This window comes from Phocoena phocoena, chromosome 12 (assembly GCF_963924675.1).
Source record: "Phocoena phocoena chromosome 12, mPhoPho1.1, whole genome shotgun sequence".
Taxonomy (NCBI): Eukaryota; Metazoa; Chordata; class Mammalia; order Artiodactyla; family Phocoenidae; genus Phocoena; species Phocoena phocoena.
This window is the reverse complement of record NC_089230.1, coordinates 26,901,582-26,914,682: the sequence shown is the minus strand read 5'-3', so window position 1 is coordinate 26,914,682 and position 13,101 is coordinate 26,901,582. Positions and strand designations below refer to the sequence as shown.

The 13,101-nt window shown below is 40.1% G+C and overlaps 1 protein-coding gene across 1 annotated transcript in view; it reads right to left on the bottom strand.

Moving 5' to 3' along the window:
- MAP7 (microtubule associated protein 7) overlaps positions 1–13,101 on the bottom strand; it is a 142,744-nt gene that overhangs the window by 53,709 nt on the left and 75,934 nt on the right. The window contains exon 2 of the mRNA XM_065889186.1: positions 6,431–6,532. Within this exon, the coding sequence (XP_065745258.1) occupies positions 6,431–6,532 (102 nt within the window). The remainder of the gene's footprint in view (positions 1–6,430; positions 6,533–13,101) is intronic.

The window sequence follows — 13,101 nt, the reverse complement described above, 5'->3', positions numbered from 1 at the left end:
GAAAATAGAACCTATCTATCTCACATCATTGTAAGGATTAAATAAAATAATGCTTGCAACAGCGTTAGCACAGTGCCTCGCGCTTGATAAATCTCAACAAATTCATTCATTTACTGAACACACTGCGCCAGGCAGTGTTGTATGTGCGGAAAAGAGAGCTATTAACAAAAAAGACAGAAATCTTTGCCCAAATGGGGTTTGCTTAGGGAAAATTTATAGAATAAATAAGTAAAATATAGAGAGTGAAAAAAGGGGCAATATATAAACTGTTAGATTGCGATAAATGCTAAGGAGATAGCAAAGCAGCCAAGGGGATTGTGAAATGGCAGAAAGGGGAGGTCTGACATTTTGGATAGGTGCCAAGGGAAGTCTAATTGTGATGGAAGCTTCTATGTGTAAAAACCTGATGGAAGTAAGGGAGCTACCCGTGCAGATATTCCAAGAGAGGAAAAGCAAGTGTAAAGGCCCTGAGGTTACGAGTACCTAAGGTGTTCAAGAAACGATATGAAGATCTGAGCCACTGGCGCAGAGTGAGATCAGTAAGTGATGGGGCCAGAGACCTGGGGGCCTGGTGAGGACTCTGGATCATGCTCTGAGTGAGATGCCACCGAGGGGTTTCCGGCAGAGGGTCACATGAATACACTCACTCTGCCTGTTACTAAATCAAAGGAAAAGCATAGTAATAATAATGATGATGATGATGATAATTACACTTAAAATCAGCTTTATTTTCCCTACTTAATTAACACCACAATTTTAAGATCTCTTATTAGAAATAGAAACCTACTGGAATAATACTTTAGAGACAACTGGCAGAGCTTCATCAACAGACTTCAAGGACTTGCATCCCAAATGCGTCTTAAACGTCACAGAATTTGTACATTTAAGGGAAATAAAAACTGTCTAAAAGCACATTAGGACCTGCATAAACCTGGCAGTGTGCATCACGGGCAGGACCAGGCGATGATGTTTTATGCTTTTCCTTTGCTTTAAGGTATGCTTTTTCAAAAGCTTCATAATATGAACCCCTCACTAGCTCATACTCATTATGATAATTATTTCCCAGATTTACTAATCATTTATGAGATCTCAAATATTTTTTATGTAGAAAAATGTGGCCTCTGGTCCCAAAAGGTTTTCCTCTGACACCAGAAGAGGGGCAGGTGGACTCCCCTCAGGCACTTTGTTAAGGATCACAGACAGGGGAGTTTTGCTGTCATTTGTTTTTGGAAGTGACAGCCACAGCAAAATGGTATTTTGAAGAAAAAATGATCTGAGAACAAAAGCCAAAATGAAGTTAGAAGAAAGACTTCCAACAATTAACTTATTGCTTAAAAGAAGTCCTTAAATAATGAGGTTTTACTCCCTCATGAATACTTTGATTTTATTATGAAACTTGAAAATCAACTTTATTTATAAAAGCCACATAGGCACATTATAGAAAGTCTGTAAAACAGAGTCTATAAAGTCAAATTTCGTTCATGGAATATGGAGTATGTGACATTTCTAGCTTACTTTCAAGTACTTGCCAAATTTCACACAAAACTTTGAAAAGAAGGTTTTAATAACAACGTATGGGACACACACACTCATCCTCACCTACCTTCTTCCATCCAAACCAACCCTGAGAACTCTAAGTCAATAACTGATGTTCCTGCAGTCGTGAGGCAATACTCAGTTATGCAATGGAATGCTTGCTTGCCTTTTAGATGCATAGTTGGAAAAGAGCAACGCAAGAGGGGGCATAGTTTACCTCTGATACCTGTGCTATCATTTCATATGACAATTACACTCTTCACAAACTGTATCCTGTCTGGTAACAACTGTATACAACAACAGGCTGTATACAGTTCTATGCAGACATATCAATAAAAACTATAAATAAGGGCAATGCTTAAGAGTCGGATAATTCCCACGGGCCACCTTTATCACTTCAGTACTGATCTCAATCAGTATTTATTTAGAATTAGATTTGAGGAAGTTGAGAACAAATGCAACACATTTCTAAAGTATAAGATGCATACTGACTATGATATGCTAGACAATTTCGGTTGGTTTGGGGACCTGGCAATAGAAAATACTGTAGAGTGAAAAAGGTATTCAGTTTGAATTCTGTTTCCGCCCTTCTGGTCACATTAATAAAAAGCCACTTTGATACTAGAATGTTAATAAACACCCTGTGACAGATGAAAGATGGCTGTGAATGCAGGTAGGGAAGAGCAGAGCCTGGTCAGTTTTGCTCATTGTTATATTCCCCATGCCTAGGACTATACTTGACAGGAAGGAAGGCATTCGATAAGTACTTATTAAATGAGTGAATGAGGGGACTTCCCTGGCTGTCCAGTGGTTAAGACTCTGTGCTTCCAATGCAGGGGGCATGGGTTCAATCCCTGGTCAGGGAACTAAGAACCCCACATGCCAAGGGCACGGCCAAAAAAAAAAAAAAAAAGAGAGAATGAATAAACAAATGGGCCAACAGCTTTAGCTAACTTTCAGAGCCAGTACATCTCCATTAACCTTCACTACTGGGGCAAACTCATACCAGTCTTGTAGTTGACAACAGACTTTTAAAAATGTAAATACTAGCGATTACAATTTTAAGATTTAATAACTAAAAACTGATAAAAATGATCTTTAAAGGTAGGATTTCAGAAAGAAAAAATACAATTGAATAATTCCAAGTAAATAGTGAATTTTCTGTAATTTTTGTCTCCCTCTCATTTCTACCCTCATATCACTTTTCTCTGGAACAGAATGAAGGTATAGAAAATGATTTGACATCACAAACATTTCATATTGTTTCCCAACAGATCTAACGTTGTTAGAATAGAACTGAGTTACTTATTCTCAGATGGAGAAGTTTTAAGAGAAATAGGATTTCGGTGGCGGTAAGCTTGCAGCTACACTCTGCATCCAACTTCCTACCTGTGATGATTGCAAAGTAGAGGGACCACCCAAATGAGGGCACTTTTAAAAGTGAAAGGGCGTGCTGATAAGAGTCTGTCTGTGGCGACGTGTGTAAACCTGGACTATTCTGCAAAAATCGGAAGTAAAGAGTGACCCTCAAAGATCAAGAAAATCAACTCACTTTGACAAGGCTTTTTTCCAAGAACTCACTAGACCTTGACTCCTATCTGAACCACTACTGTTTATACAGTAAACTACTTCTGTTAGGGCTTTTTACAAGGACTTCCATATATTTTATCAGTTTATTCTTCACAATAATCCTATGAGTTAGTCAAGCAGCCAGTCATTCAATGAAGAGTTATTGTGCCTATTTTCCAAATGAGAAAACTGAAGGAAATAAATGCATGTGACTAAGGAAGGTGGCACAGCTAAGTGTCAGAGTTAGGCCTTAAAATCCCATCTTTAACTCAATCCTGTCCCCCCTTTTCACAGCATGGCATCTACAGAGTCATTAGAATCAGAAAACGGCTGGAAGATGACAAGTCATGTTTTCCTCCATGAGGGAAATTTATTTATAAGAAGAAAGTTCTACTGGCTCTTCTAAAGACTTGTGGTGGGGAATAGTAGAGGGATAGGAATTAAGAGGCATTTTTAATAAACTGGAGTTTCTGCTTTTCTCAAGTACGTGCACAGTAGTTCATGAAGAAAATGCAATTTTCTCTTCTAATCAGGTCAAACTTTTACCACTTGGGTTACAATCAAGGACGAGGTGAAATGAGTCCTCTAAGAAATAATTGCTCGAAGCACAGAGGGAATGCATGGGAAGAAGATTCACAGCTTGTTCTCAGGAAAAGTTTCACAGTGGATGTGGCAACTGAGAAGGATCGCCAGAGACACACTTGCTTTAAGAAGTGTGGGTGGGATGGGAGGAGGGTGTTACAGAAGGAGAACAATGTAAGCTTGGTGTTTCCCAAAGTGGGTGGAACAGTGGAGTCCAAGGCTTGATTTTAGGTCATACACAGACAACTTTTTTTGTTGAAGTGTGGTTGATTTAGTGTTGTGTTAATTTCTGCTGTACTGCAAGGTGATTCATTTATACATGTATACACGTTTTTTAATATTCTTTTTCATGATGGTTTATCATAGGATATTGAATGTAGTTCCCTGTGCTATACAGTAGGACCTTGTTGTTTATCCAGGAAATTCTATATATAAAAGCTTACATCTGCTAAAAAACAAACAAACAAACAAACAAAACTTTTACCATTTGGAGGCAGCTGATGGAGTTCTGAAGAAGCATCTCGCACTTCCTCAGTTAACAGTAGTCATAAACAGACTTTGTAACTTTACAAAGTGTCTCTTTTGGACTTGGTTCAAGTATTCACAGCTGAGAGTACCCTTCCCTCTTGGATAACACAAGAAATAGTGTGCACATATTTATAAAACACCATGAGGACCTTCCATTACATGTTTTAAACGTAAAATATTAACAATTTGAATGTGAATAGATGCTTTCTAAATCAGAGATGTTCTAGAGCATAAGTATCAGAAAGTAAAGGAGGGCAAGAAATTTAACTAAAATTTACTGGATAAAAAGGGACACTTTTTCATTGCCAGGATACTTGCATCTGGTTAGGGCAATACTCAAAATATCCCCAAAACAGCATGTGCTTCTTTTCTTTTTAAGTTCCTACAGTAAGAAAATCAACAAAAACTGCTTTAGACAGACATTCCTGTGACTCATATCCCAAAAAATCAAAAGGTTTTACTCAAGCCTGGAACTCCAACTTGGAACCTCTTATGTCACCTTCAGAGATACTCAGGAAGATAACATGGTGGTTTTAAAAATAAGAGTCTTCTATGTATCTTTGCTATGTGTATACGCAAGAAAGCAGACCCAAGGATACTTAAAAGATGTAATCTGAAATGAAACGTCTCCTCACTGAACTTGACTCTGGCAACATAAATCAAATGGCTTCATAAAGAGATGGCCAGTTGGAGCAGAAAAGATGTTTTTGGCCTCTATATTTCTATGCACTCTGCATATGTCTCTTCTGATCATGGAAATACTGTGTTAGAATGATTTATTTGTATACTGGTTTACTCCACCATACTGTCAGCTAGAGGGTAGGAACTATGTCTTTGAATAGTATTTCCCTACTACCTATACAGTACTAGCACCAGATAAATAAACAAGTTATCGGGATATAAAAGTATACACTGCACAGTAAAGAATGTAGGAATTAGAAGCAATGGTTGATGGGGAGAACAAGGGAAAACCAGTACAAACCATTTAGCTATGCTCAATTCTCATGGTAAAACAAATGGGATTTTCAGGCTAAAGAGCTTCTACTTCTATAAGGATGCTCACTGAAGTATAAGGAACAAAAGTCCACTAGAACAAGCTGCATGAGGACAGGGGCCCTGTTGATTTGCTCATACAGTATCTCTCACAGTCCCAGTCATAGGGCAACTACTCAATAAACATTAGATGGTGGCTGGGCTTCGGGTGGATAGATGGATGGATAAATGAATGAAAATGCAAACTGACTAAATGGGGAAATCTTAGCCTACAAATTAAAACTCCACTGAAACTACACATCATTTGCCACTAATGGTTACTCATGCAACACCTGCAATAGTACTGGTTATTTCTCTCCTAAATGGCAAGCTCAATTTACCTTCTCTGTTCAAGACCTTTTCCACATGGGAAAAAAAGCCCCACAAAACTAGGTGCAATAGGGAATGTTTTCTATGGGGCTAGGTACAGTTATTTCCATCTTTATTCTCACTGATTCACTGTTCTTGAGTGACTGGCCTGGATGCAGCAAGAAGTACGCTTCCAAGAACCTCATGGGGTGTTCAATTTGCCTTTACCTTCGACTGTCTCTTATCATCAGACTGTAAGTTGGTCTCTCCCAAGGACCACACAATGGTTGTTGGATACCTGGAAGCAACTGCATTGTCTATTCAATTGTTTGTATTATGTTTACAGAGTGTTTGCTTCGTCGTATCACTGAGTGGAACAGACCATGAATCACAGGCTATCAGATGAAATTACTGTGTAGGTGTACAATCATTGCAGGGAATGGAGAACAAAAACATCATTCTATACCAGCCATGCTGTGTGTAAGGATTTCCTTAAGTGGTGTTTGAAAAAGTCACAAAAGAGATATGCAACAATGCTGGGCATACAGGTACAGAAAGTAGTGTCATATCTATCATTTCAGGCAGAATGGCAAAATTATCTCCTCTTGTACACTGCTTGACAGTAAACAGTGCATTCACATACACCATCTCACTGACTGTCAAAATGATCCTGAGAGGTAAGTAGGGCATAGCCTTGAATCTCCATTTTAAAGAGAGAAAATCAAGGTGTGAGAGGTTCTCTGACATATTCATACGAGTCAGTCTGAGTGTGTGTTTTGGTGGCAGGACTGAAACCAAGCTCTCCTAAATTCTAGCATGACTAAGCCCTTTGGGTTAACCTTCCTTTTTCCACAGCAAAGGCAATGCATAGTACCTGGTTTATTTCCTGTGTGGTTGCTATTTTGTCCTGAAATAGCAGAAGCAGGCCGGTTGGAGGCCGCGGTTTTCTTATCTTGCACTTTGTTGCCATCAGGCGCTATACAAATGAGACAAAAGAGAAAAGACATATTTAGTTTCTTAAAATTTATTCAGAAACATTCACATATTCAACATTTACTGTTAACCCTTGTATCAAGTGCTAGGCTAGATTCAGGAAATATAAAGATTAAGCAACCAACAACCCCTGCCCTCAAGGAGCACACTGTTCAGTGGGAAGAACACATTCAAAAATCAATAGGCCAGGGGCTTCCCTGGTGGCGCAGTGGTTGACAGTCCGCCTGCCGATGCAGGGGACATGGGTTCGTGCCCCGGTCCGGGAAGATCCCACATGCCGCGGAGCGGCTGGGTCTGTGAGCCATGGCCGCTGAGCCCGTGCGTTCGGAGCCTGTGCTCCGCAACGGGAGAGGCCACAAGAGTGAGAGGCCCGCGTAGTGCAAAAAAAAAAAAAAAAAAAAAAATCAATAGCCTTAGCTCAACTAACCAATCCTACAGTGGTGGCATGTTCAGGGTCCACGGAGTTGTTCACCCTGGCTGTCCCAGTTTATACATAAAGCAACCGGCAAGAAATAAGACTGGGATCTAGAGCCTCTGATCTTTGTTCTTAAAAAGGTCATGCATTAGGAACCAAAAAATTCCAAGAACATAAGCAAGCAGGTCACCAAAAGGGAAACAGGGAAATAATTTATTAGGATTTTGGAAACGCCTCTAGCAAATGTTCAATAACAAAGATTATTCAAGAGACTAAGGGAAATGTACTCTAGGAAGGGACCGAAGGGCAGAAATATCAGGCAATTCTCTGGTTATATAAAGTATAGGGTCCTTCAGGTAAATTGTTCTTCACACATACGACTTGAATATATTTTTAAAAGATATTTAAAGTACCTTTGCTACTTCTCACAAATCACGTCAGAAACCAAGCCCTTGTTATTCCCTGCCTCCTACCCTCTGCCTTAAAATCTGTTCCACCCAGTCTTCCCCAACCATTCAGGCAACTCTGTTCCTCCAGTAGATTAGGCCCAGAGCCTTGGAATCATCCTTGATTTCTCTCCTCCAATCACTCCCCAAATTTGATCCATTAGTAAGTTCTTACAGCTCTACCTTAAAAAACATCACCTCTACCACTACCTTTCTGATCTCCTCTTCCCTGTGAGACTGCAATATCCTCTTAACCAGTCTCCCTGACCCCACCACTGATCCTCTTCAGTCTATTCTCATCTTGGCAGCCAGAGTGATCCCATTAAATCATAAGTCATGTCACTCCTCGGTTCCAAGGTCTAACAGCCGCCATCCCACTCAGAGCAAAATTCAAGGTCTGTCCATGGCCTACAAGGTACTATATGGTTTGGTCTTTACCTTGCACCACTTTCCCCCTTAATTACTCTGATAATACTGACTCAGATCATCATACTCAGATCATACTGACTGACTTAGTCCATCTCAGAGCCTTTGCATGTACCTGAAATGTTCTTCCCCCAGATGTCAACACGGGTCTCCCCTTCACTTCCACTGGGACTCTGCTCAAATGTGACATTAGACTCCCCTTGATCTATCTAAAATAGCACCCCTATCACTCATTACCGCCCACTCCTTTTTTTTTTTTTTTTTTTCTGCTACGCGGGCCTCTCACTGTTGTGGCCTCTCCCGTTGCGGAGCACAGGCTCCGGACGCGCAGCCCCAGCGGCCATGGCTCACAGGCCTAGCCGCTCCGCGGCATGTGGGATCTTCCCGGACCGGGGCACGAATCCGTGTCCCCTGCGTCGGCAGGCGGACTCTCAACCACTGCGCCACCAGGGAAGCCCCGCCCACTCCTTCTTACTCTGCTTTGTAGCCCTTATCCTTGACAGGTTACATATTTATTATCTCCTCCATTAGGCTGAGGGAAATGGCTAATAACTAGAAAACAGGACTCACTGGTTCAAGGTTTTGGAATCTAAAAGGGTGTGACAGTAGTTATGCTTCAGGAAGACTAAATTTAAAAATGGCACCTAAGATGTACTAAAAAAAAAAGTTACTAAATTTACCTTTTACCTCTGAATGAAGAATATACCAAATTATGGCTGTCAATTACATACAGTATTAACTAGCATAGGAAACCACAGACTAAACAGTAGAAAGCATCTTATATAGTATGTTTAACACTGTTTAATTGCCCAGTTTCAAATAATTTGTTGGCTTTAAATATAGGTTCAAACATAAACACTGATTGCTATGACACACACTCTCATCCTACTTGCCAAAAACAAGTTGCCAATCATTACCACGTGGCAGGTAAAGTCCATACTAGTTAGTACTGGCCTATAGTCTCACAATTTTAGAGGTAGCCCCTAAAGACCAAATATTGACTTAATTGGAACTCTGGTGCTCAATATGGATAGGACAACATTCTTCCATATTCTGCAAGGTAATCTTAAAACTGCTCGTAAGGAAGATGAACAGAAAGGAGGGCACACAGATTTGCAATACCTTTATTATTTTCTTTTTATTATATAGCCACCTCCAGCACATAGTAAATAAAGCCTTAACTAGTAAGCTGTTTAAGGGATCTTCTACTTATTATTTTTACTTAAATGAAAGATAATTAGGACCACTTGTGTAGCATATATTTCAAATGTATTCGTTTCTTTCTTGCCTTGGCATATTTGACATAATTTAATCTGTCTCTGGTGATTGAATATCTGCAGTTGCCCCCAGGTCCTGACAACAGACATCAATCCTAGCTAAATATTATGTTACAGTAGACCATGAAGGAGATTAAACACATGTTCAGTGCAAGTGAGTTTTCCAAATAATCCTTGATTAATCCCTGATAAAAAGCTTATTTTTTTTTTTTGGTTGTAATTTGCTTTATCTTGAAATTCAACTGTAAGATATAAATTTCAATTAAACTGGAGGTCTGGTTACTTGAATTCCAATTTATCTACATCTGACTTTTAACAGATCCACTCTAGTTGAACATCTATCTGCCCACTTTTTTGTTTGTTTGTTTTTTTGCAGTACGCGGGCCTCTCACTGTTGTGGCCTCTCCCGTTGCGGAGCACAGGCTCTGGACGCGCAGGCTCAGCGGCCATGGCTCACGGGGGCCCAGCCGCTCCGCGGCATGTGGGATCTTCCCGGACCGGGGCACGAACCCATGTCCCCTGCATCGGCAGGCAGACTCTCAACCACTGCGCCACCAAGGAAGCCCTATCTGCCCACTTTGTTATCATTTGGATCTCAGGAATTCATTTCTATCACAAAAGACCTCCTGAGTCCTATTCTTAACAAGACAAATTTAAAATTGATCTTAAAGTGTGTTATGTTCATATAAAACTGACAGGTTAAATTTAGTAAAATAAAGGTAATTTAAAAAGTTGTCAGCCTATTTAGAGCAAGATTATATACTGTTAATTTTTAACCATTAGGTTGAACATTTGTCTAAAGTTTTCAGGCTAAGTTTCTGCTTTTCTATCGGTCTTTCCTTTCCACCAATGTAATGGTCCTTATTTCTCCAAAAACCATTTTGGTTAACACTCTATCATGGTAAGAGGGAAGATAAACTCAAACAGACCTGGGTTTAGCTGTGAGCCCTGCTACTAACTAGCTCAGTGACCTTCAAAGTTTCTTGACTTCTCTGAATAGGTAATACGGGGGTGAAACTGCCTAACTCACAGGGTCGTCGGGAGGATTAGTTGAAAAGATGTTAAGAACACGGCTTGGCATATAGGAGGTGTGTAGCAAATATTCAGCCCTCCTTCTCTCAGCGTTTACGCCCTTCCTCAAGGTCCTGGGCCTCCCACACTCGGAGGTGTAGCTGTGTGTTTGTTTGTGGGGAAGGTGTGCTTTGGAGCGTTGACCTGGCTCTGCCCCTTAGAAGCTGTGAACCGGCCGCACATCACTTAACCTTTCAGTCTTCATTTCCCCATCTGCAGTGCAGGAAAACACTTTCAGAGTTGTGAAAATTAAATGAGACTGCCAGGCCCACTGCAAGGCTCAATACATGGTGGAAGGTATTTTAGGCTCTCTCCCTATTCCTACACCAATGTGGGAAACCAGGTTTCTAGTTCCTCTGGGCTGTGCTCGCTCATTGCTAACAGGGAAAGCAAACCTGTGTCAAACTGGGGACAGTGGTCCTGGGGAGCAGAGTCTGGCTCTGCTGCTGCTTTCAGAGGTTTTCAGCTCAGGTACAATCGCGCCTCCTGGGGGCCTCAGGTTGCGGGACTTATTGGTACAGTTTCCATGGTACAACCTGGCTTGGGAAGAGATAATCATCCGTCTTTCTGGGGCTTAGAGAGATGACAGTTTTCTGAGATTTAATACCTTTCAAGTTACTGTCACATTAAGTAAGTGTGAGCCTTAAAAAAAAAAAAAAAGAACCCTCAATCGTAATAGGAAAATAAAATCTTCTGAGGTGTTTTTTTTTTTTTTAAACCAAGTGCAGGGAATTTCACTGTTTGAGAACATAGTGAAAAGGGGGAATTTATTCATTTTAAGATTTAAACATTTAAAAATCTGGAAATCCCAGATAACTAGCAGGTAGGATCACATACACTATTTTTAAATTTACCATTAAAATGATACCATTTCTAAAATGATGCAAGTGACTTTCCAGTATTATTTATTTGAATCTCTTTTCTTTCATTTTTCAAAAAAGAAAACTAAGCCATATACTATGACGCTCAATAAGTGTTTGCTAGCCTTACAAAATTTTTATTGATCTTCCTGCTAGCTTGAAAGCTTTATTCCATTAGTGTCACATGTAAGTGTATTAAAGACAAGAGGAAGGATGGAGAGAAGCACCCTTGTGGTCTGGGACTCTGCCTCTAAATCACTCCGCAACAAAATATGCAGGCAGCAGACACTTGGAGCTTTCATCCAGTAACAATTCTGCAGCTCCCGGAAGCGCCACCAATGTGTCTCTGTAACCCATATCCTCTACCATTCATTGCAATGTCTTCCCATAAAGGTCATGGGGTTCCCACTGCTTTGTTTCTATTTTTGGCTGGATGGTCCGGTTGAAGAGTCTTCTCTCCATTGATCAAGAGAACTGGTCCAACAAATGCTTAATTTAGTAAAATGCTTACTCTTGTAAGATATTTATGACTGCGACCTTAAGGACAATGCTGAGTTTAAACTCACTGAATGATAGGTGGTCTTGACCTCCACAAAAATTATGTACTTCTGTCACCATTATAAAGGGTGGCGTGTGGGCTGGGAAACAGCAAAACTTTAGCCCTCAATTCCCAGCTCTGTCTGATGGGTTGTACTCTGTGGAATCCAGCCCCACAGGCTACACACATAACTTTGGGGGAGTAAACCAGAAGACAGAACGAGAGGCTGAACTACACACAACTGTCATTTCTGTAGTTAAAAATGGCTGAATTTTGCAACTTCATCTGTCTCAATCTCATAGTTTCAATCTACCCATGCAGTAAAAAAGTCAACATTGCAGGCCTGCAAGTGCTGTCTCGCTTTACGTCTTCTTGCTACGATAAATCTTAGCCACAAGTAAGATTGTATGCTGAGTCCTGAGTCTTTCTTAGTGCATCACAGAACCTGAATCATAAATAGCTTATTTGAAAATCTGGCCGCAGAATACTGCTCTGGCAACTGAAGAATGTTACTGGTTTAAAATCACAACATACAAAGATCACAGAGTAACTCTCAGGTAATTCAGAGTGTCTCACCTAAAATGTTCTGCTTTATGAGATCTGTTTGCTTATTTGCTTGACAGTTAAAATTTATTCTAATATAGCTGCCAGGAGTATTGTAACATTTAAGTCGTAGCTATTAAATGTTTTATCCAACATTATTTATGAAAGTTGCATCAGGATAAGAAGGACATAATGCAATCTTGTAACTTCTAATGACTTTTCTGATTAACCCACATGATGGAGAGCTTTTCAGTTTAAATTCCCCATAATTGTATGTGAAGTTGTATAGGAATGATCAAAGCCCATGGGAGTCAGCATGAGACAAACCTAGGTTTAATTTCCCACTTCACTTCAGTTTTCTTCACATTTATTCAGTCAACACCCTACTCCGCGGAACACCTTGTGCTCAGTACTGAGAAAATAATATTAAGTGAACAACGCATCTTTTCTATCGCTTTTTCCTTTTCCAGACCCCTGGGAGCTTTTGATTACCCCAATAATTTCTCTTCCTTTAGAAACATTCTTCCCTATCATGGCCTGAAGCACAATCTTGACCTCAGTCACTTGTAAATCTGCATTTATAAACAGTCTTCCACCTCTAAGGAATATATGCTCATGTATCTCTGCTATCACTTGAAACTATGTCAAAATCTGAACTAACTGTCCTCACAAAATCAGCCAACTCAGTCTCCTTGTTACTATCAATGGAACCACAATATTCCCAGGCTCAGAAATGTTATGTGGTGTTTTCAATAAACATTTACAGACTCTCCCATGGGCCAGCCACTGTGCCATGCCCTAAGAATATGAAGATTGTAGGACGTAGTGTCCACCTGCAAGATGCTCATTATCCTTTGGAGGAGACAATATGCAAATACATGCAGTTACAAAACCAGACCAATTCAGTTTTCAAAAATCAATACACTATAGAGGACTAATAACCAAATAAATGGTATAGTATTACAGGGATTCAGAG